Below are 20,753 nucleotides of genomic sequence, written 5' to 3'. Positions count from 1 at the left end.
CTCCAGTGCTCTGCCCGCAAGCCAGGACGCCCGAGATGCTGAAGAAATTAGCCTAAAATACAATAGGCAATATTTTGAAATTCTTTAAAAGCCAACATGATGTGCAAGGAAATCACAGGCATTTATAGGAGGGTATGAAGGCAGGAGAAATGGGGCGCAGCCCTTCACTCTCCCACTGCCAACCTGACCCAGCTTCGCTCACCCAGTCCCAGCAGCCAGTCCACATACCTCATTAGGATACTTCCTACAGTCATTTAAGGGACTACCCATAATCTTAAACATGTGTTAAATACTCCCATCACCCCCAAAAAACCCCCATCAGACAGGATGAACATCTGCATGTTCCTCTATAAGCTGAAATGCGGGTAGGCTTCCTTCTAGCTTAGCTTTCTGTGTGAATAAATAACCCTGCTCTCTTTCCTTCAATGCAGGGAAGAAAGGCTTCATCACATGAGGAGAGCAGAAGGCAGATAAACAGACAATTTCCTCTGCTTCCACATCCCCTTAATTGCATAACTTCACAGAAAGGCAATACAAGGATGCACCATAAAACAACAGACCCATAATCACTCCGCTTCCAGGCTTCACCATTTTTTTCCCCCACTAACTCAATCCACCTTCTCCTGTGGGAAATCAAACGCCAGCTTCTGAGAAGCATCCAGCCTGAACCAATTCAGAGACACCACCACGAGAAACATCTTTATTCAAAAATCCGCTGGAACTTCTTAAACGGAGACATTGGTTTTCTTTTATCTCTCCTTCTGCCACCACCAGCTGCAAGGCTCCTTGCTGGGAAATGAAGCAGCTCTGATGGCTAAGGAGCCATCTGGCACAGGCAGGAGGACCTCCTCTGGGTCCTCCTTAACCATGGAGATGAGGCACTGCAAATGCTGCTACGGACTCGGACCATCCACCTCGTAAACTTAGCAATTTGAGAAACAACAGGGAAACTAGAAAATGTCATTTAAACTGAAGGTTTAGGGTACAAACAGCATCGTGTCTCTATGAGCATAGACCTGCGGCCCTGGCGCGCTGTACGGGCTGAATTGCCCCTTCCAGTTCAGGCTCAGTGTGGTGGGATGGGTGGCTTTGGCTGAGACATGGAAAGAAAATGCAAGATGAAACTTTAACTTGCCTCCAGGACATCCCTCCTTCAGCAAAAGGTCAAGCTTGGGTACCAGACACTCCTCAGGGGAAGACTTCTCATTCCAGCTGGCTCTCCTCCCTCCTCTTAAAATCTGTCATAACCAATAGCATTAATATGAGAAATTTCTACCTAAAACCCCAGTGCTGAAACCCTGTCTAATCAGAGATTGCAAGTATAAAAAACTGCTTAAAAACCAGGGAGCAGTGTATTGTCATTGCTGCCACCAGACTGAACTACGAACACCAAAACCCTCAGAGAGGGCTCAGCTGATGCTAAGGATCACCATACAAGCCCAAATGGATGTAAAAACCTCACGCGTGAAGAGTGGGATTTCTTCTCCTTCCTAACCTGGTCTGTACACTGAATAGTGGCTTATTTTGTTTGCTTGCTTCGTTTGCTGAAGAAGATTATTAAAATAACCATCATGCCCTTTCCAGTGACTGCACTCTGCAGAGGTTCAAACGGCGTTTAAGATCAACCAAGACCAGCAAGAGCCTCAAAGTCCATCGATGCGAGAGGAAACACCCAGCACGATGAAAAACACAGCCTGGACTTTGACACCAAGCTGGGTGGGAGTGTCGATCTGCTGGAGGGTAGGAAGGCCCTACAGAGGGATCTGGACAGGTTAGATAGATGGGCCGAGACCAACGGCATGAGGTTCAACAAGAACAAGTGCCGGGTCTTACACTTGGGCCAAAACAACCCCATGCAGAGCTACAGGCTGGGGGAAGAGTGGTTAGAAAGTGGCCTGGCGGAAAGAGGCCTGGGGGTGCTGATCGACAGCCGGCTAAACATGAGCCAGCAGTGTGCCCAGGTGGCCAAGAAGGCCAATGGCATCCTGGCCTCTATTAGGAACAGTGTAGCCAGCCGGTCTGGGGAAGTGATCGTCCCTCTGTACTCGGCACTGGTGAGGCCGCACCTTGAATCCTGTGTCCAGTTCTGGGCCCCGCACTTCAAGAAAGATGTTGAGGTGTTGGAGCGAGTCCAGAGGAGGGCGACCAAGCTGGGGAAGGGTCTGGAGGGTCTGACCTACGAGGAACGGCTGAGGGAGCTGGGGGTGTTTAGCCTGGAGAAGAGGAGGCTCCGAGGTGACCTTAGTGCAGTCTACAACTACCTGAAGGGAGGTTGTAGTGGAGTGGGAGTCGGCCTCTTCTCCCAGGCAACTAGTGATAGGACAAGAGGACACAGCCTCAAGCTTCACCAGGGGAGGTTCAGGTTGGACATTAGGAAGCATTTCTTCTCAGAAAGGGTCATTAGCCATTGGAAGGGGCTGCCCAGGGAGGTGGTGGAGTCACCATCTCTGGAGGTGTTGAAGAAAAGACTGGACATGGCCCTTAGTGCCCTGGTCTAGTTGCCATGGAGGTGTCAGGGCAATGGTTGGACTCGATGATCCCAGAGGGCTCTTCCAACCTGATTGATTCTGTGATTCCTAAAGCAACACCAAAAGAAAAAGCAGTGGCACCTCCCACGCTGTTTGTCGATTATCCCTACGGTACAACCCTTCCAGCAGCCCCGGGGCGACGGGATGGGGCTATCAGCTTGGTCTTTGCTTTGGTACTTCAGTCTATATTTTTGGACTTATCCTGCAACAGGAATACCAACTGCTGAGCCACCCGGAGAAAGCGACACTCTGCGCTGCTTTTTCTGCAGTTATGCCCGTACCTCCCAGGGCAGGGGCTCATCCGAGAGGTACTGCATGGCCTTGCTAGTCTAGAAACACCAGGAATGAGTATGAAACCTGGTCACGTCACAGTTTTAAAAGGGATATTACACACAAATACCACAAAGCAGGGCACTGCTGTGCACTAATCAGCATCTTCTTTTGGAAATACTCCTAAACGCATCTTCTGTAAAATTTGATGTAGATATTCTTCAACTTCAAACTAACTGCAACCAGGCATCCCAGCAATATGATTTCTATCCTTTTTAAACACTTTATTAGCAAAATACCTAGCTATATTTTAACAGGCTCTTAAGTTTCTAGGAAGGCTTCTCCTAAAAAAAAAAAAACAACCCCCCTACGTATTCCCTACAATCTCAAAGCAAACATCTAAAAAATAAACGTGGGCGCACCACTTCTTATTTCCAATTGAGATAGTGGAAAAAAAAAATCTACAAGGACTTTTGGATGGAGAGAGAAGTGTTGAGGGATGATTTTTGAGCTTATTTATGCTGGCTAAACAAACACCGATAGCAGAAATATTGTAATACGAATTCTGTCAGGTTTCGGGGTACTTGAAAAAGGTGACCTGTTCTGAGAGCTGCAGTGTGCGTAATAAGGAATGAAAAGGGTCTGGGCAATAATGATTTGTAGGGTAATATTCAGATGCACAATATATGACCCTTTAAAGCGGTATTTGCTCAAAGCTTTATTTGACAGGCTGTAATATATTATTTATCTGCAAACTGCTGCAGCACTGGCTCTGTTTACTGCTCTGGAGAAGCAGGCTGCCAGGATCTCTTGTCAAGTTGCATATACAATTATGACAGGGGAATTAAAAAAAAAGGGGGAAAACACTGTACATCTTCCTAAACCCCAGCAACCTCCTCTGTCCGAAAAAAAAAAATAATATATTTGGAAGCAAGCTGTAGCGTTTGCACAGGCACCAAGAAAGCGAGACAAAAGTTTCTAAAAACTTATTTGGAAAGATCAAAGGTTTCAAAATATTACATTTTATTCTTAATTATGCTGAAAGGTTCCAGTACACATGGATCTAAAACACTGGGTTTTGCAAAGTAAACCCCAGCCTGCTCCAGATGCAGCCTCACGGAGGGTGCTGGCAGCCTGCAAAGAGCCACTGCACGGGACCAACAAAGCCCAGTTACATTATTTGGTAAAGACCAGTCAAAGAAACAGCTCTAAAGCTTATCAGAGCTACTGGTGAGGCCACACCTTGAATCCTGTGTCCAGTTCTGGGCCCCGCACTTCAAGAAAGATATTGAGGTGTTGGAGCAAGTCCAGAGGAGGGTGACCAAGCTGGGGAAGGGTCTGGAGGGTCTGACCTACGAGGAACGGCTGAGGGAGCTGGGGGTGTTCAGCCTGGAGAAGAGGAGGCTCAGAGGTGACCTTAGTGCAGTCTACAAATACCTGAAGGGAGGTTGTAGTGAAGTGGGAGTCGGCCTCTTCTCCCAGGCAACTAGCGATAGGACAAGAGGACACAGCCTCAAGCTTCACCAGGGGAGGTTCAGGTTGGACATCAGGAAGCATTTCTTCTCAGCAAGGGTCATTAGCCACTGGAAGGGGCTGCCCAGGGAGGTGGTGGAGTCACCATCTCTGGAGGGGTTTAAGAAAAGCCTGGACATGGCCCTTAGTGCCATGGTCTAGTTGCCATGGTGGTGTCAGGGCAATGGTTGGACTCGATGATCCCAGAGGGCTCTTCCAACCTGATTGATTCTGTGATTCTGTGAAATGCAGAGGAAGAAAAGCCAAACCCAGCCTGAACCATCATGCGCAGGTTGTTCTGGGCATCACCCTGCAATGCTGGGCAGCGCAAACCAGGGCTGCTCAGGAAAGTCAGTCCAGAGCTGGATAATCGCTAGAGAAAGGCAAACCACGACCACCACGACCCACCTCCGATGCCTGGAGCAGGCTGAGAGGCTCCCTGCCTTCAGCTCCTGCCCTGGCATGCTGCAAGACCAGCTGTGCCAAGCTGGCACGCTGCCTACTGCTGGTGGCAGTCCCTGCTCCACCGGGGACAGGCAGACAGCACCGCAAAGCCCTCAGGTTTGGAAACCACCGCTGAGCTTTGTAAATGTAGCTAAAGCATCCGAATTATTTAATTGCCCATTAACTCCATCCCCTACCTGATTCCCTGGACTCAAGCGTGGGTTGTACAGCTGGATCAGGTCAGGAGAAACGCTCCCAATGCTACCAGCAGCAGCTTGCTTCTCTTTTTTATCTTAAAAAATACCCCTGTGAAGGAAAAGGGAGCTATTTTCACACGAGAAAAATCTAATCTTCCGAACGCTTTCCCTGTTCGCACCTTCCTTCTGCTCTCCAAGAGCAGCTGAAGTGAATATGTAGCAGCCAGGTTAAAAAATGTACATCTGTCAGCAGCAGCCCAGTCCCAGCAGACCAGGTGTTTGATAGATGCTTTTGAGGTTTCACTGACCTTGGCATGCCACTGCTGCCTGCAAGGGGAAAAAAAAATTAATTCCAATCACCAGCAACTTGTTACACTTTAATGAGCAATTTGAAAAGGTTATGTAAAGATGGCCGCACCTGAAATCCATCCTCATGAATCAAAATAACTTCTTGCCAGCTCAGAAAAGATCTGCATTTGGAAATTTCATGCAGTCGAGGAATGAAAGGAAGGAAATGTAAAGGAGAGGAATCAGTAATACTAAGGGGAAAGGACATGTCTGATAAATTAAAGGGAAGCACTCGCCTGACTGCCGGGATGGAGAGGGGGAAGAGATGAGCAGCGACCTGCCACTGCTGCTCTCCAGACCTGGCTCTGTTACTGCCGTTCCTGCCCTCGACAATGCTCGAGGTACCTCGGCGTGAGGAACAGAGCAGCTTTTCCACCCTACACGCTCACGGAATGAGAAAAGAGCGAAGTTCAGAAGTAGTACGAGTTCCCAGCCCCCTCACATGGATACCCACAGCGGAGCCACAAGTACCGGAGCCAAACTGTTACTCTGAAAAACACAAAAATCTCTGTGGAACTGATATACACAATTTTATGAAGAAATATAGCTCTCCTACTGCCTGTTAAGGGTTTATGCTGTTTCTGCTTGACCTTGGCGCTCCATTTGCCAAGAAAAATACGTTTGCAGCAGTTTGATTCAGCCTAGCATGGAAAAAAGAGTGCCTGCATCCTGCTCGCACATCCTTAATGCACCAACAGAAGCAAAGTCCGGAGCTGAAGCACAGACAGCAAAGTGTGGAGGTGCAGAACAGCTCTGTCTTCGGAGCTTGAAAGGGGAAAAAGAGCAAGAGGACTAAAGCTTTTGTTCAGATAGCCGAAGGGCGAGGCAGAAGTCAGATACCTGCTACAAGAACTGTTCATCAGAAAACTTCCCAGCAAGAGATTTTAGCGGGCTGTTATCATGCAGGACTCGATTTGTATTTATTTTGGGTCGTGCTTAAGAAGCTGGCCGACATACAATCATAGAATCACAGACTGGTTTGGGTTGGAAGGGACCTTAAAGATCATCTAGTTCCAACCCCCCTGCCACAGGCAGGGACACCTTCCACCAGACCAGGTTGCTCCAAGCCCCATCCAACCTGGCCTTGAGCACTGCCAGGGAGGGGGCAGCCACAGCTTCTCTGGGCAACCTGGGCCAGTGTCTCACCACCCTCACAGCAAAGAATTTCTTCCTAATATCTCATTTAAATCTCCCCTCTCTCAGTTTAAAACCATTCCCCCTTGTCCTATCACTCCCCTCTCCAGCATTCCTGTATCCCCTTCAGGTACTGGAAGGCTGCTATGAGGTCTCCCTGGAGCCTTCTCTTCTCCAGGCTGAAGAGCCCCAGCTCTCACCCAAGGAAGCACAGCAAGCCTGTTGGGTGATAAACATTTCATTTTTTCCTGTGATTAATAAAACACATTGCCCACTCTCCCATAGTCACTGTACTTGAGGGTCCAGGGGAAGATGGAAAACACACAGCCCTAAACATCTGCTTTGATTTTTGTCAGCTAATCGGGACATTGCAAACGCCTCAGCAACGGCTCCGCAGTAACAGAACAAAGCCACAAAAGCTTTCTTTTTTTTGGCCATCAACTTTTGGGACTCCCTGGCTCTTGGTTAACTGCGTTGTGTGCACGTGAACAAAAGCAGCTATGCCAACTAGCTTATCCCTCCTTCTTTATGGGCTCGGCGATACAAACCTCCACACACACTCTCGTGGCAAGGTAATTAATCAAAATAACACCCTTGGGATTTTATTTGCAGGGGTCCTACAAAGGCTCTGCTGCCTGCACGAGCGCAGGGCTCAGCGCGCTGCACTGCGGGAGCTCGGGAGTGGATTTACACACACTTCATAAACCGAAGGAGCCTGTTGTTCCAGAGCAAAACCCTCTGCTGCTACTAATGATGCAATAAATAGAAATCCCAATAAAATCCTCAGACGGCTTCCCCTGCAGAGCTGCTGCAACGACCATGCTTAAGCCGCCCGGTTCAAACACAAGCAAAGCAGCAGCGTATACCACAGTGGTTGCTTTAGTCAGTCCCTGATGCACCCGTCCCAAACAAGGAGATGGCAAAGCTGCTCCTGCACGTTCAAGCAATGTCCCTGCAATCCTCACAAGCAGCTCACCTCAATGCACACATATTGTCACACCCGTGCCAGCTTCACCGGCACACTTCTGGACCACTGATTATTTTGGTGTGCTGCCCACAGGACGTTCTCAGCTTGATGGTGGGTACCTGCTTGGTGTCACTGCCCTTAACCTTACTTGATTTCAATGCACACAGCCAGACAGAGTCTTTCCTGTGTTCATGTAGGCTGAGCACAGAGTCGACCAAAGCAGAGCCCAGGGGCCAGTGCATCTACCACTCCTTGAAGCACACTGGTTAGCACCTCCAGGATGTCTCACACCAAGCATTTCATGCAGATGCTTGATGTGCTCTTATGATCCTCAGCCCCCTAAACCACCCCACAGCTGATACCTGACTCTTCCTCCACCTTTCCGAGTGCAGCACTGGAAGGGTTTGATTTCTCTGGCACGGACAATTTCCCCACTAGCTTTTGCAGCCTGTACTGGGGAGAAATTAGTTAGGAATAGTGTTTACAGCATATTCCAACAGAGGCACAAAGCACAGCTTTCAGCACCTCACCCGTGACGGCAAACCATCCACCCACCCACCGGCACTCTCCCTTCTTAATAAAAAAAGGGACTGAAATTCAACCTGCCTTGTATTTAAACTAAACTTTCCCTGGTGTACATTTAAGCCCTTCATTATGTGCTCTGCTGTTACTGATTGATGAAAATCACTTGCCTCAGTCTCCTTTACAGTGATTGCTCATGTTTAGGAAGACAGTTATATCTCCCCTCTGTCTTTCCTTTAAGCTGCACATGCCATGGCCTCGTAACTTATTCCTGTTTCCCAGATTTTTTTCCATACTACCATCCCAGTCTGAATTCTTACCAAGTCTTTGGCCGACATTGGACAAAAACTCAAGGCCAGCTTTTCCCCAACCTCTAACTGAGACAGTACGGTCAACCTGAGAGCTTCACGTGACCCTTTCCATTCACACACAAAGACAAAAGCAGGCTGCCAGAAGCTTTGAATGCCATCCAAAACATGATGAGCTGTCCAAATCAGTTCAACTGCCTGCCTAGAAATTCCCAGCTTACATATGTATACGCTGGGCTGTGACTCCTTAACTACAGAGTTCCCCAACATGAATAGTGAATATTCATGATGGTCAGATGATCCCATTTTTAAGTGGAGATGTCACAAAATTCTGTCACCCACAACACCTTCATGGCTCTCCATCACAAAGTCATGGTCATCAGCCATATTTATATTCCCTAAAACTTTTAACACATTAAACACAGAAGAGGGAGTATATAGATCTGCACCTGATAACTCCTCTCTCCTTGGCACTAAACTCATTGTGGCTTTGTCCATCCCTGACTCTAGTAAGAACTTCCTCGATGTCAAGTTCCTCTTCCCTTCCAGAGCTGCTGTTGTAAAGGTTATTGACTATCAACATACCTTGAAGCTGGAGTCAGGGCATGCCAACAGTGACACAGACCCAGAGCGCGCGCTCTCAGACTCGGATAGAGACAGGCATGATCTCCACGACATCCCATCCACGGACCTCTTCATTCCCAATCTGCCTCTGCCAGCTGGGATTGACCAAGAGAAAGAGGTTCAGGCTGAACTTGAACCTACTTGAACTGAACTTGGTACATAATAGCACAAAGGGACAACTGGGGAGCAGAGGATCACCGCAGGAGATCTGCCCTCGGTAAACAGACCTGATCCTCCACCGCCACCTCCCATGTCTCTCGGCTTCACAGCACCCATCCTGCAGCTGCCCAGGCAGCCTGTAAGCACACATTTGGTCTGTTGCCTTAGCAGAGAAGCAGCTCCTAGGCAACACACCAGAACACACATGTAAAAGCCAAGCTGCTCTGGGTTTTTCTTTGGTTGCTTAAAAAAGCGGCTGCTTTTTAATTGTATTTTCAGCTTATTAATATTCCTCTCCCTGCTCTAATCCCGTGCTTCACCTACTCCCTCTCACAGCAGCCACTGTTTGCCTGGGGTTTGGACTACCTCCCTCCCACTGCTCAGGACCCAGCTACAGCGCTTGTGCTCCCCGGGGCAGGAGCTCTCAAGCTGTGGGGTACTACGTTACCGAGCCTGGGTGCTCCCAATTCTCCATCCCCACCTCACCTTCCCATTGAATCACTCATCCTCTGGGAGAAACAGAGGACCCGTGAGGTGCACTGCAGGCTGCAACCAGGTCAGGAAACCACTAACAAAGAACCCAAGCAATTGTTGTATCCGCCATTAATTGCCCCATTAAAGAGACAACTTCACAAGCGCTGGTTTGGCTTTTCATACGTAAGGACCATGTGAAGGAAGAGAAAGCAAGTAGGGGACTAAAGGAGATGTAGAGAATACAGATATAGAACTGACAAAACTAGGTGAGTATACAAAATTCATTCCAGGACACAGAGAAGGAGGAATTTATAAGAAAAAAGGGAAAATGTTACATCCCCCATCATTGTTTCCATGATGGTCAGGCCAGCAGTGAAGCTGACAGAGAGCAGAGCAGCAGTTAAAGGACAACTCTGTGAGACAACACAGCTAACCATAACAGAGACTGCCGTAAGGGTGACTCAAAATAAAAATGTCTCATGTAAGTTCAATAGCAAATTCACCTCCTAAAGTCTAAGTTTTGGGCCTTTCCTTACAAAGCTTAGCCTGACACTGCCAGACTTCATTTTTCAGGCCGGTCAAAACAATTGATTTAAGTTACTCTTTTCTTTCACCTAAATCACTGCAGCAGATACAAAGATACGTGACTCATTACTGCAAACTTTGCCACCTATGTTAACAAAACATCCAAATTCTGTGTCAACCTGCAAGCCCATATAAAAACAAGGAAGAACCCCAAAAGCCTCAAGTAAGATGATAATAACATGGTAGTTTTTAATACTCTGTACAGGATTACTCAGATACCCTAGCAGCAGGACTCAGAACAGACAGGCAGTTATGGACTTGAGTTACTACCCTAAAACCAGACTGAGAAGCATTAGAAATGCCTCCTGGAACCAGAATATTAGTTAAGACAGGGTTGAGACCCGAAGGCATCTAGGACTTTCTAATGAGATACGCACAGATGGAATTGCACAACACCATCCATCACCCCCTCTTCATAAAAAACAAACCAAGCAGCTATCGTATCAACGTTGGTCACAAAACCAGGAGTTTCCAGGGTAAAGGAGTTACTCTCTCTCACATCACCTGTCACATAACAGACACAAAAAATAGGTGATAATCCGGACTGCAGCAATGATGTGTGGTTCCTTTGCCATATTCTCACAGAATCGTATTTTACTTCTCTGCTCCAGTGCTTGAAAAGACCTTTTGCTTGGGAAGGACCACTACTGGGACATCCTTCATCCTTGGGTAAACAACGATCTGCAAAGATCCCCAAGTTTAAGCATAAGTATACACATCTGCATGAGGATCTCACTCCTCAACTTATGTGGCAAGCTCCTCCATGGGAAGCTGCATCCCACCACCTCCAAGCGTAGACCCCAGATCACACCAGACTGAGATGTGGGGTTGCTCGAAGCCGTGCAGCACAACCGTGCCTCTCCAGCTGTGGTATCTCCTGCCAGGAAGACAGCCCCACACCTACAAGGTGGATTAGCACCCGCTTCACTAATTCAGCTGAGAACAAATGCCCTCTGTGAGTAACTATCAGGGAAACAATGTGCTATAGAAATCTCACTGCAGGCAATTTGGAAAAAAAATTATTTACTAAGGTCTTACGCCATAGGCACGTATCCCACTGCTGGCAGAAAGAGGCCTGGGGAAATAAAACAAGACTAAGTATGGAGATTAAATCACTGCTATTAGCAGGTTTTGGGTTGCCACAGATGTGTGAGGTGTCGCAAATGTGGAGAACAAAGGGCTAACACATCTTTTCTACAGGCACTTACAGAATCATAGAAAAATTTAGGCTGGAAGAGACCCACAGGCTGGCTGGGACTCCTTTTGGTCCACCAAGGACGTGGGAATATCTAGGACAGACACTAACAAGCAGAAATAGCATAAACAATGATGTCAAGTCCTGTTCATCTTCCTAACTCACAGAGTACTTTCACTCGAAAAGAAAAAAGCACCGTTCGAGCCAAATCCCTCCTGTCCTAACAGGACCCCTCATAGCTGCAGAGCCTGTCCAGACAAACTCGTCACCGTTAGTCACACTAAGCGACAAGAAGAAAGGAAGTCTTTCCATAGGCACTAATGCAAGGCAGCGTGAATGCAGTAAGAAAACATCAAGGACTTTGCTGGGAGCCTGCCCCATTCAGTGGGTTGGATCCCGTGGCTCAGCCTTAGCTAAGCTGGGCCACCCCACAACGCAAGGAGGTGGCCATGGCTTTCTCAAAGTAGCCAAACTACAAAAAGTCATAATAAGCCATTAAAAGTTTCTCCTCTCCCTCTGGCTGTGGTTACTTTTGTCATCCTTCCCATCCCACAACTGAGCCGATTGCTGAGTTTCCATAAAATGATGGAAAATGTACTTTCATCAGAAAAAATAAGTAGAAGGGAAGACGAAACCACCAGGCCATGGTTACTTAAACATGCTGTCAGCACTTTACCCACAAGGAAAACAGAACTGTTCAAGGATTTGTCTGATCTAATTGCTCAGAGAAAGTTTCTGCTTGATCTTAACAAGAAATGTGCATGAACTTCTTGATAAGAAAAAAAAATGAACCAAAAATCAGTAAGAGCGAAGTGGGTTCATGAGGTCAGAAACTATTGTTGCACCTTCACAGTCAGCAGAAGAAACCAGCTCTCAGGTGTATTATCTGCAGACACGTCTGGATCCTGAGCCGAAGGGAAAACAGCTTTAAAAAAGGTCTTTCTTAAAGCAGATTTCTTTTGGAAGAGAGAAAGCAAGCATCCCAGTTTGAGAACAGCGGCACTGTGTCACTCGGGGGTGCACCAGCCCCAGGAGATATTCTTCAGACCTGCTCACAGTGCATTTCCCCAAAGCCTTTTCTAGAGTTCAGACACCTAACATGAACAAAAACTGGTTTTCAAATTAAGAGTCCAGCTTCAGACCATGTCCTAATTTTGCTAAGCCAGCAAAGGATGAGTAGATGAGGGTACAAGAGTTCAGCTGAGGCTCTGGCAGATCTGCCACCAGCTCTTTTTCTGCTCCCTCTTGTCTACCAGTAACACCAGCCATGCCAAGAGAAGGACCCAGAGATGATCTGCATGGATAGTCGAGCACGAGGCTGACCAAGGACCACTGTGCTCACAGGCTCGTTACCCAAATAAACACATAAACCAATGGAAGCTGTTAAAAATCAGCTACGTGAGTTTCCTGCTGCTTTGTAGTACAGTATTTCCTAGCGCCACTTCTCACATTCTCCTGATTTGCATGGGTCAAGGAAAATACTTGAGGGATGCCTCTTCTCTGAATTACCATGTTTTTTAAGTGGCTGAGTTCATTAGAGCACTCCTTGGAACAGGAGCAACACAAACCCACTATACACTTGTGTGAAAAGCTGCTTGATCGTGCATAAAAACATCAAATGTGAAGCAAGGAGAGAAGGTGGGAGATCATGCCAAAAGAGATAAAAGCAGAAGAGGAGAGAGGCCACGTTACGGAACGCTGAGGACAGAAATAGGCCTGTATTGCCCAAATCGATGAGAACTATTAACAGAAAATTCAGGTGCTTTAGTATCATGAACTCAGGAAAAAAAATTAAGTTTGGCAGCACAGAACTGTTACCTTTGCATAGGTCAATCTTTCAGTTAAAATGAGTATCAAAAATGCTAAGCACAGCATGGTACCGTGCTCCAGGGTGCTGTCAGGAACTCAATAATGATGCATTTATGATATTCATTAACTTACCAAGACATAAATATCTTGCACTGTCCCCAATTAAGAAGCAACTTGTTAGAAAGGCAACTAACATTCACCAGAAAGACGTACAATTGACTGAAATCACTAAAAACTAAATTAATACTAAACTATTGCAGGAGGAAAGGAAGAACGAGTACTGTGAAATGGAAAAACACCCCATTGCTTCTTAATGAGCTAAGTGGGGACCCGTGGAGGGAGCACAGGGTCAGGAATAACACTGTAGTGCCTCCTCATTGCCCATCCCTGGAGCAAACGTGGCAGTGGGAAACCAGAGCAGGACAGCAAGTGAGGACAGAATAATCTCTATTTCTCTTCCCTTTGCATTCAGGCTTCATCTTATGTTTCTTAACCTTAAAAAGCATTGCATCCATTTTCAGTTTGTAGAGGCACTTGAGGAACTGACACTTTACAGTTCATGAAGAACATTTTCTTCAACCAACCTATTCCTCCTGCAAATGCAGAGCCACACCACCTGCTTTAATGACCAGTTAAATGAAGTCAGCGAACTGGACAATTACTTTCATAAAAAAAATTAGTCCTTGGGTCAGTTTCTTACTTAGATTCATAAAACTCCAAATAAAAAAAAAGGGAATAAATTCAGGTTAATTTTGCAACAACTGACTTAATAGGAACTTAATAACATGCTGTCCTTTAGCTGGATCACAGCACCTGAGCACGTGGACATTCACACATCAGAGTGAAGCAGTACTGAGCTCCAAATAATGTTGCCTTAATAGGTTATGGTTGTGGGGGGATCTTCTTGTGCAAAAAAAATCCTCATTTCTGGTGCAAATAAAAGCCTGGCTTTGCTCAAGCCAGCTCAAACCCTTAAGCCTGCTCCAGAGAAGGACACTGGTTTTGAGTCAGCTCCACTTGGGAGCTGAGACACAGACCAAGGAGTCCCCTGTTGCTATTCTTGTACTCGCTTTAGTTGAAAGAACCAAGTTTTGAAGGTTGATGCTTAAATTCCAGCTATGTGACTAGGAGGAGGAAGATTGGGAGCTGCTGCTAACTCCTGGTAATGCAAAGAAAAAAGAAGACCCTCAATTCAATTGAAGGGTAAGAGTCTCAGAATATATGGACATTTCTCATAAAGCATGTTAACCCAGTAGTGAATAATGGAGGTCATACAACAGAGACCACCTATTTAGCAGGTTTTTCTTTGAAGTTTTGTCTTTTTCTAAAGCATCTCACGATCATCTCCATCGGCATGCCAAGGCATTGGCAAGGCAAGCACCACGTGGAAGGACATGCACCCAGGATGTGCCGCCTGCTGCTGCAACTCCACAGGAATGGCTACCAACAAAAGCCAGAGACGTTCCTGGGTGTGCCACAGGCACCAAAATGCTCATCAGAAATTCAACAACAGATTTGATCTGTGAGTGCTACGAGCTGCAGCTGTAGTAATTCCCTCCAAACCCCTCCCATGCTCCTGGCTCTTCCTCCAGAAACCATGTCATGCAGCACTGTCTACACTGCACCGCCTTCTCCACCATAAGTAAAAACATAACCCAAACCTCAAGCTTCAGAATATCGTGCTGCAGTTTGCGCTGGAAGTCGAGGAAGTGGGAGATGGTCAGCTTCCCCTTCAGGTCTGCCCCAAAGAAGTATGTTGTCAGTGCAGAGTTGAAGCCAGTTTTCAGGGTGTTCCCCGTTGTAGACCGGTCCCTGTGGCGCATGCCCATGCTGGTTTGGGAGCGAATGATGCTCTGGACCTAAAAATAAGAGGGAGGATGTTAGCATCAACAACACCACTGGGACTTATACTAGTCAAATATCAGCACAAAGTACTCCAGGCTCAGACGTGTCATTACTTCTTTTTTTCCTGAAATAATTCTTAAGAGACATGACAATTCAAAAATTTGGCTGAACTTAGGCTTTGTTTTTTTCAGTCCTCTTTAAAGAAAGAGGAGTATAAAATGCTTAAAACTAGTTTTAAGGAACAATTCACCCAGTTTGCAGATGAGCATTTTTGCACTGATCCTACGTCTGGTCAGCAGAGAGCAGCTTGTTCCCAGTGAAGCCACAGGAGGAGAGAAAGCCGAGGCAACCGTGAGGAAGGCAAAAGCCTGCACACGATTTGGAGCTTCCACTGCTACTTTACCGCCCATCCTTGCTAGTTCACACCAACCCCAGTTAGCTCACATCGTGTTTCCTTTCCCCTTGCACACAAAACCAGGGGTTTTCTAGCCAAGGGCACCCCCTCCTTGCTGCCTGCTGCTCTCCGCCATGGATGGAAGCTGCTCCATCCCTGGGGCTGTGTGGCAAGCTGGGCTGCACAGAATCACAGGATCAATCAGGTTGGAAGAGCCCTCTGGGATCATTGAGTCCAACCATTGCCCTGACACCACCATGGCAACTAGACCATGGCACTAAGGGCCATGTCCAGGCTTTTCTTCAACACATCCAGAGATGGTGACTCCACCACCTCCCTGGGCAGTCCCTTCCAATGGGTAATGACCCTTGCTGAGAAGAAATTCTTCCTAATGTCCAACCTGAACCTCCCCTGGCGAAGCTTCAGGCTGTGTCCTCTTGTCCTATCACTAGTTGCCTGGGAGAAGAGGCCGACTCCCACTTCACTACAACCTCCCTTCAGGTAGTTGTAGACTGCAATAAGGTCACCTCGGAGCCTCCTCTTCTCCAGGCTAAACACCCCCAGCTCCCTCAGCCGTTCCTCATTGGTCAGACCCTCCAGACCCTTCACCAGCTTGGTCGCCCTCCTCCGGACTCGCTCCAGCACCTCAACATCTTTCTTGAAGTGCGGGGCCCAGAACTGGACACAGTACTCAAGGTGCAGCCTCACCAGTACCAGTGCAGGCAGGGGCTGACCCACCCCAAGCAAAGGGCTCTCCAAAAGTCCTGCAAGCTGCAGCAGCCCAAATACAACCCCAGCGGCAGCACCAGCAGAATTAATAAGCAATGCAGAAGGATCTGAGTTACCAGCAGAGCTGGTAACAGCAACAGCAGCATCTCAATGTTTTTAACAAACCACGCCGGCAAACAGCCTCCTCCCCTGAGCTCTCAGCAGCGCCCTGTACCTTCTCACAGGCACTGCTCAACTTGAGTGCATACTACAGGACAACAGACGGATGTGCAAAACTTCCCTAACCCCCAAGATATGGTAAAAGGTTGAACTTGTCGGATGCAACAGCCTGAAAAACCCAACAGTTTGTTATTTTAAGGGTCCTGTGCTAATTTAAGGGGGCAGCCAAGCCAAATGCACTCACCTCCTCTCTCCACCCCCAACTATACCACTACCCCTTCCCTCCACCTGCCCATCTGAATGATTATTGCTGGGATATGGAAGCTAGGGTCATTCTCTGCAGAATAGCCAACCTCTTCCAACAAGGCAGAGGATTCATATTAAGGACAATGAGTGTGAGAAAGAAGAGGAAAAAAAGCCACCTCATGTGCTGCCCGGCACTCGGCCTCAACAGCACAGCCTTCCCAAAGCTCCAGCAAACACCGCTGCTTTGCCTTCAGCCGACAAAAGTTGGAAGGGAGGAAGAAAAACAGCTGTCAAAAGGACACCAGAACCTCATTATCGTGGTACGTTCAATTTTTTCCTAACAAGAGAGCAAGCGCTGGCACAACCCCAAAGGGGATGCTCCAGAGGGGAACGCTGCCTATCGCTGTCAGGCTCACCTCGCTTGAAACGCTGCCTCCACAGACTACTGGCTATTCTTCCACTACAAAGAAAACCAAGTCAAGCCAGAGGAAAAAAAAATACAGAAAAAAGGTTTTGGTTTTTTTCTTCTTTGAAATATTCACTGTGATGTGAGGAAGGATTTTTGCACTGTAAATAGTAACTCCTCATTTTCCTCTGTGCTCCGCTTTAACTGCAAGCTCTGCACACACATTCTGGAGACAAATATTTATAAATTGTCTGAAGCAAGGCAGTTTGTGACCAGCTTGGCAAACTGCCTCTGTCTGTGCACAGGCGAGTGTCTACCACACTACAGGCTGTTCGATAGAGCATCTTCTCCCGGGTGTTATTTATAAGGCATCCTACACTCCTCTCCCCATCTACAATAAATATCAGTTTGAAAATCCATCTGTGAGCACTAGAGCCAAAATTATTTGGCTGGTCCCTGTTTTGGGTAATCCTTAAATACCCAGAAAGGCAGGTAACCACTGCAAGAAGATGTCCTCCAGCCCAACAACCGGTGCTGTCCTCCCCCGCAGCTCATCGATCATGGGAGGATGGGAAACACAGAGATGCTTCGCTGTCTTTTGTACATATTTCAGCCTAAGGGTTTGTGATCTGTTTCATCTTTTGCATCAGACAAGAAAGAAAAAGAAAAAAATCAATGAAAATAGTTAATGGTTTGAAGAGAAATCATGAGTAACACTGCTTGAGAGTTTGCTACTTTCCATCTGACTTTTTAATTAAAAACAGAAGAGTAAACTAACAGTTTACATACTGAAGGATGAAGAGTTGAGGATGATATTGATGCAGGCACCAAACTACTCAGTGCTATGCACTCACCGTATGCAGCAACTGGAAAAAAAAAATCTGAGGCTCTTCAGTGGGGCCTGAAGAAATTCAGTATTTTCTTATCAGGTAGTTAAAGCCTCCGACTTACTTGCATACTGGCTAAATTACCATGAGTAATTTTCTTCCTTGATGAATATTCTGAAGGTTTGTCAGACATTAATGAAGAGACCCTGCTGTTGGCTGCGTCCAAAGACGACGTGTGAAAAAGGAGTAAGAAATTCATTCCCACGTGCTCACAGCCAGCAAGGATAGTTACGGTGCTTCTGTGATGACACTTTTCTCTCTCTTCTTCTTCCTCTTCTCCCCAAAACAATGTTGTTCTTTTAAACTGATGCCACCTCTAGTAGCACATTCTCCTGGAAGGACCAGTTCCAGCTGCCCCTGCCAGGTAAGATGTTTATGGTACAGATCTGCAAACCCTGCCATCCTTCATGCTCTTACCGAGGCACTTCCATAAGGAGTGAAAAAGAGTATTTATCATATAAATTGTTGTATGTAATATTATACATGTGTATAATGTTATATGCCTTTGCTTTAATTCTGTTTGCAAAGCGCAGTGAATCAATTCTAGTGATATCTGCAAAGATATTGTCAGCTTCTCACTTTCCAAAACAGCTTCTTCATCCTCTCACCAAAATACTCTGATGCTAACCAGGAATTTTATTCCTTTATCTAGAGGCAGTGACGCACGTAACAAGCTTAACAAAAAAATGTCCCTCTTCCTAAGGATTTTTATGTGACTTAATGCACATATAACTTCCGTTTGCCTACCAGATGATTTGAAATAATTTAATTCAATTTTGTACTTTCATCTTCGTAGCACTTCCGAAACATTCATCCTCAAGAAACACTCCTCCTTACTTTACACATCTAATGAAAAAGCCAAACATGACACGTGCGTTAGTACCTTGGCATCACTGCATTTTTAGTAGGTGGTTAATCCTTCCCCACTTTTCTTAAATTCATTTAGATAAATGAATTTTATTAATTGATTTCACTCTAGAACATTAGTAACTACAGTAAAGCACCTTTTGAGTTGTTAAATATTATCAGATAGCTGCAGTGGAGTGCTATATTCACACACTATGCAAACAGAAGGAAGAGCAGTATTTTTTTTACTTGGGAAAATAGGAAAGTCTGAATTCTTCACAGCTGAATCAGTGGTTTGTAGGGAGCACGATAACCTGGACACAGCGGTGTATTCAAATTTGCACTCAAAGGAAAATGAATAAACTCCTGGGTTTACATTGCAAACTGTCACGTGAAGGGATATCATATTAGAGATAAACATACTCCCATTCTCCTAATAGTCCAAAATTTGCACCTAAAATCGTAGAGTTAACCAGATATATCACACAGCTCTGGAGCAAACTCATAATAATGACATCATACTCACGGGTAATAATTTAAAGAGGATGACAGCAAAAGATTAGAAGGGAGGGAATTAATTTAGCAGACCTGCTTTGCCACTAGTTCTTCCCATTTATAACAAGGGCCCCAAGCATGACCCCTTCCAGACTCTTCTGAAGTTACCTAATCATTCGACCAACCGATGAGTAAGAATTTGTAACTAGATTACTCAGGGCTGCTTCATTCTCTGCAATCAGTACAGAGCTTTTCACCATCTCCAAACACCTTGTCCTCCAGCATAAAAACCCACAAGGGCAGGTTATTTTTTTGACCACAGTCTCTCGCTTCCTTTGGCCAGAAGCTGCAGCTTCCACTTGCCCATTAAACATACAGCCCCGAGGGATGTGGGGACACAGAAGAAGTGCCAGGGGCCACATGAATATTAGGGACATTAGTGGTGTATCTCCTCTACCTTGTCCTTTGGTAACAGAGGTGGTGACTCCTCATCCAACCAGCCAGTTCCCTTCTTTGCAAACACGTTTACTTCTCCTTTCATGAGTAGCACACACATGGAGCTTTGCTAATATACAGCAACTTCAGGATGTCCATGAGTTTCCAAAGCCCTAAGGCTGTTTTCTATACAGGCAAGAAAACCACACACTTCTGCCTGGGGACATCAGATCTTTTCCCCACTGACAGCTCGAGTTTTCAATCTATTCTCATTCTAACAAACCATAGCTTATAGGAGGACCCCACCAGTATCAGACATGCAGGCTAAGCTCATTAAAAAGCCCGCATCAAACTCCCTGCTGATGAAACCTTGTAAGAAGTAGGGGAAAAAAACCTAATGAAAATACACCCTCAAACACGTTTTTAGATTACATTGAAATAAATGGCAACACTTATTTGGAGCAGACTTGCCCTGGTTGTTCTCTGAAGACAAACAAAATTAAGGAATGCAATAAACACCGTGGAAGAAAGTAGGATCAAAATCCTATGACACCAGCATAGTGAAAAAAATTCGTTATCTACTTTGGAGGTAACAACATGTAAAGATACCTTGGTGACAAAGTCACAGGAAATTGGAGTTTATACTTACAGTTGTCCTGGTTGAAGGAAAAATTATGTCTTGAAATACCCAGTAAAATAAACAGGCGCTGAGGCAACACAGCAGAGCACAAGGAAAAGAAGTTTCCCAGCAGTAACCACAAATATAAATCACAATAACATTGCAGAGGAGTGCTGCACTTATGACTAAGATGTTGTGGCATTAAGAAGTCAACCTGTCATTCAACTTGCCTGCTCAAACTCCTCCATGTCCACCTCACCGTCACCGTTCAGATCAAACATCTTAAAGGCGATTTCGAAATTCCTCTGGGGAGCTACATAAAAAAAAACACACAATAAAAAACAAAGACCAGTTAACAAAGATACAAAAGCTCAATTAAAAAAGGCACAAGTTCAGAATGACTCTATCCAAAAGCAGTTTTCCATAATTCTTGCAATTTTAAGAAGAAAATGCAGCTCTTGGGAACCTCTAGCTACAAGATTCATAGTGATCCTTTTACCAAAGGTCTCGACAAGGAGGTTGGGCAGAGGAGATGTTTCTTGAACAAAATTTATTCCATTTACAGATAGAAAAAGCACAAAACCAAGACACCATCTGCTATTTCTAATGACAATCA

The 20,753-nt window shown here is 46.0% G+C and overlaps 1 protein-coding gene across 4 annotated transcripts in view; it reads right to left on the bottom strand.

The window, feature by feature from the left end:
- MICU1 (mitochondrial calcium uptake 1) overlaps positions 1–20,753 on the bottom strand; it is a 113,920-nt gene that overhangs the window by 21,540 nt on the left and 71,627 nt on the right. For all 4 annotated transcript variants that reach the window (XM_068416677.1, XM_068416681.1, XM_068416680.1 and 1 more), the window contains 2 exons: positions 20,368–20,450; positions 14,738–14,935 (listed from right to left, as the gene is read on the bottom strand). In XM_068416677.1, the coding sequence (XP_068272778.1) occupies positions 14,738–14,935; positions 20,368–20,450 (281 nt within the window). The remainder of the gene's footprint in view (positions 1–14,737; positions 14,936–20,367; positions 20,451–20,753) is intronic.

Source organism: Nyctibius grandis, chromosome 20, assembly GCF_013368605.1.
Source record: "Nyctibius grandis isolate bNycGra1 chromosome 20, bNycGra1.pri, whole genome shotgun sequence".
Lineage (NCBI taxonomy): Eukaryota > Metazoa > Chordata > Aves > Nyctibiiformes > Nyctibiidae > Nyctibius > Nyctibius grandis.
Note: the sequence above shows the minus strand (reverse complement) of the source record. Positions and strands in the feature narration are given on the sequence as shown.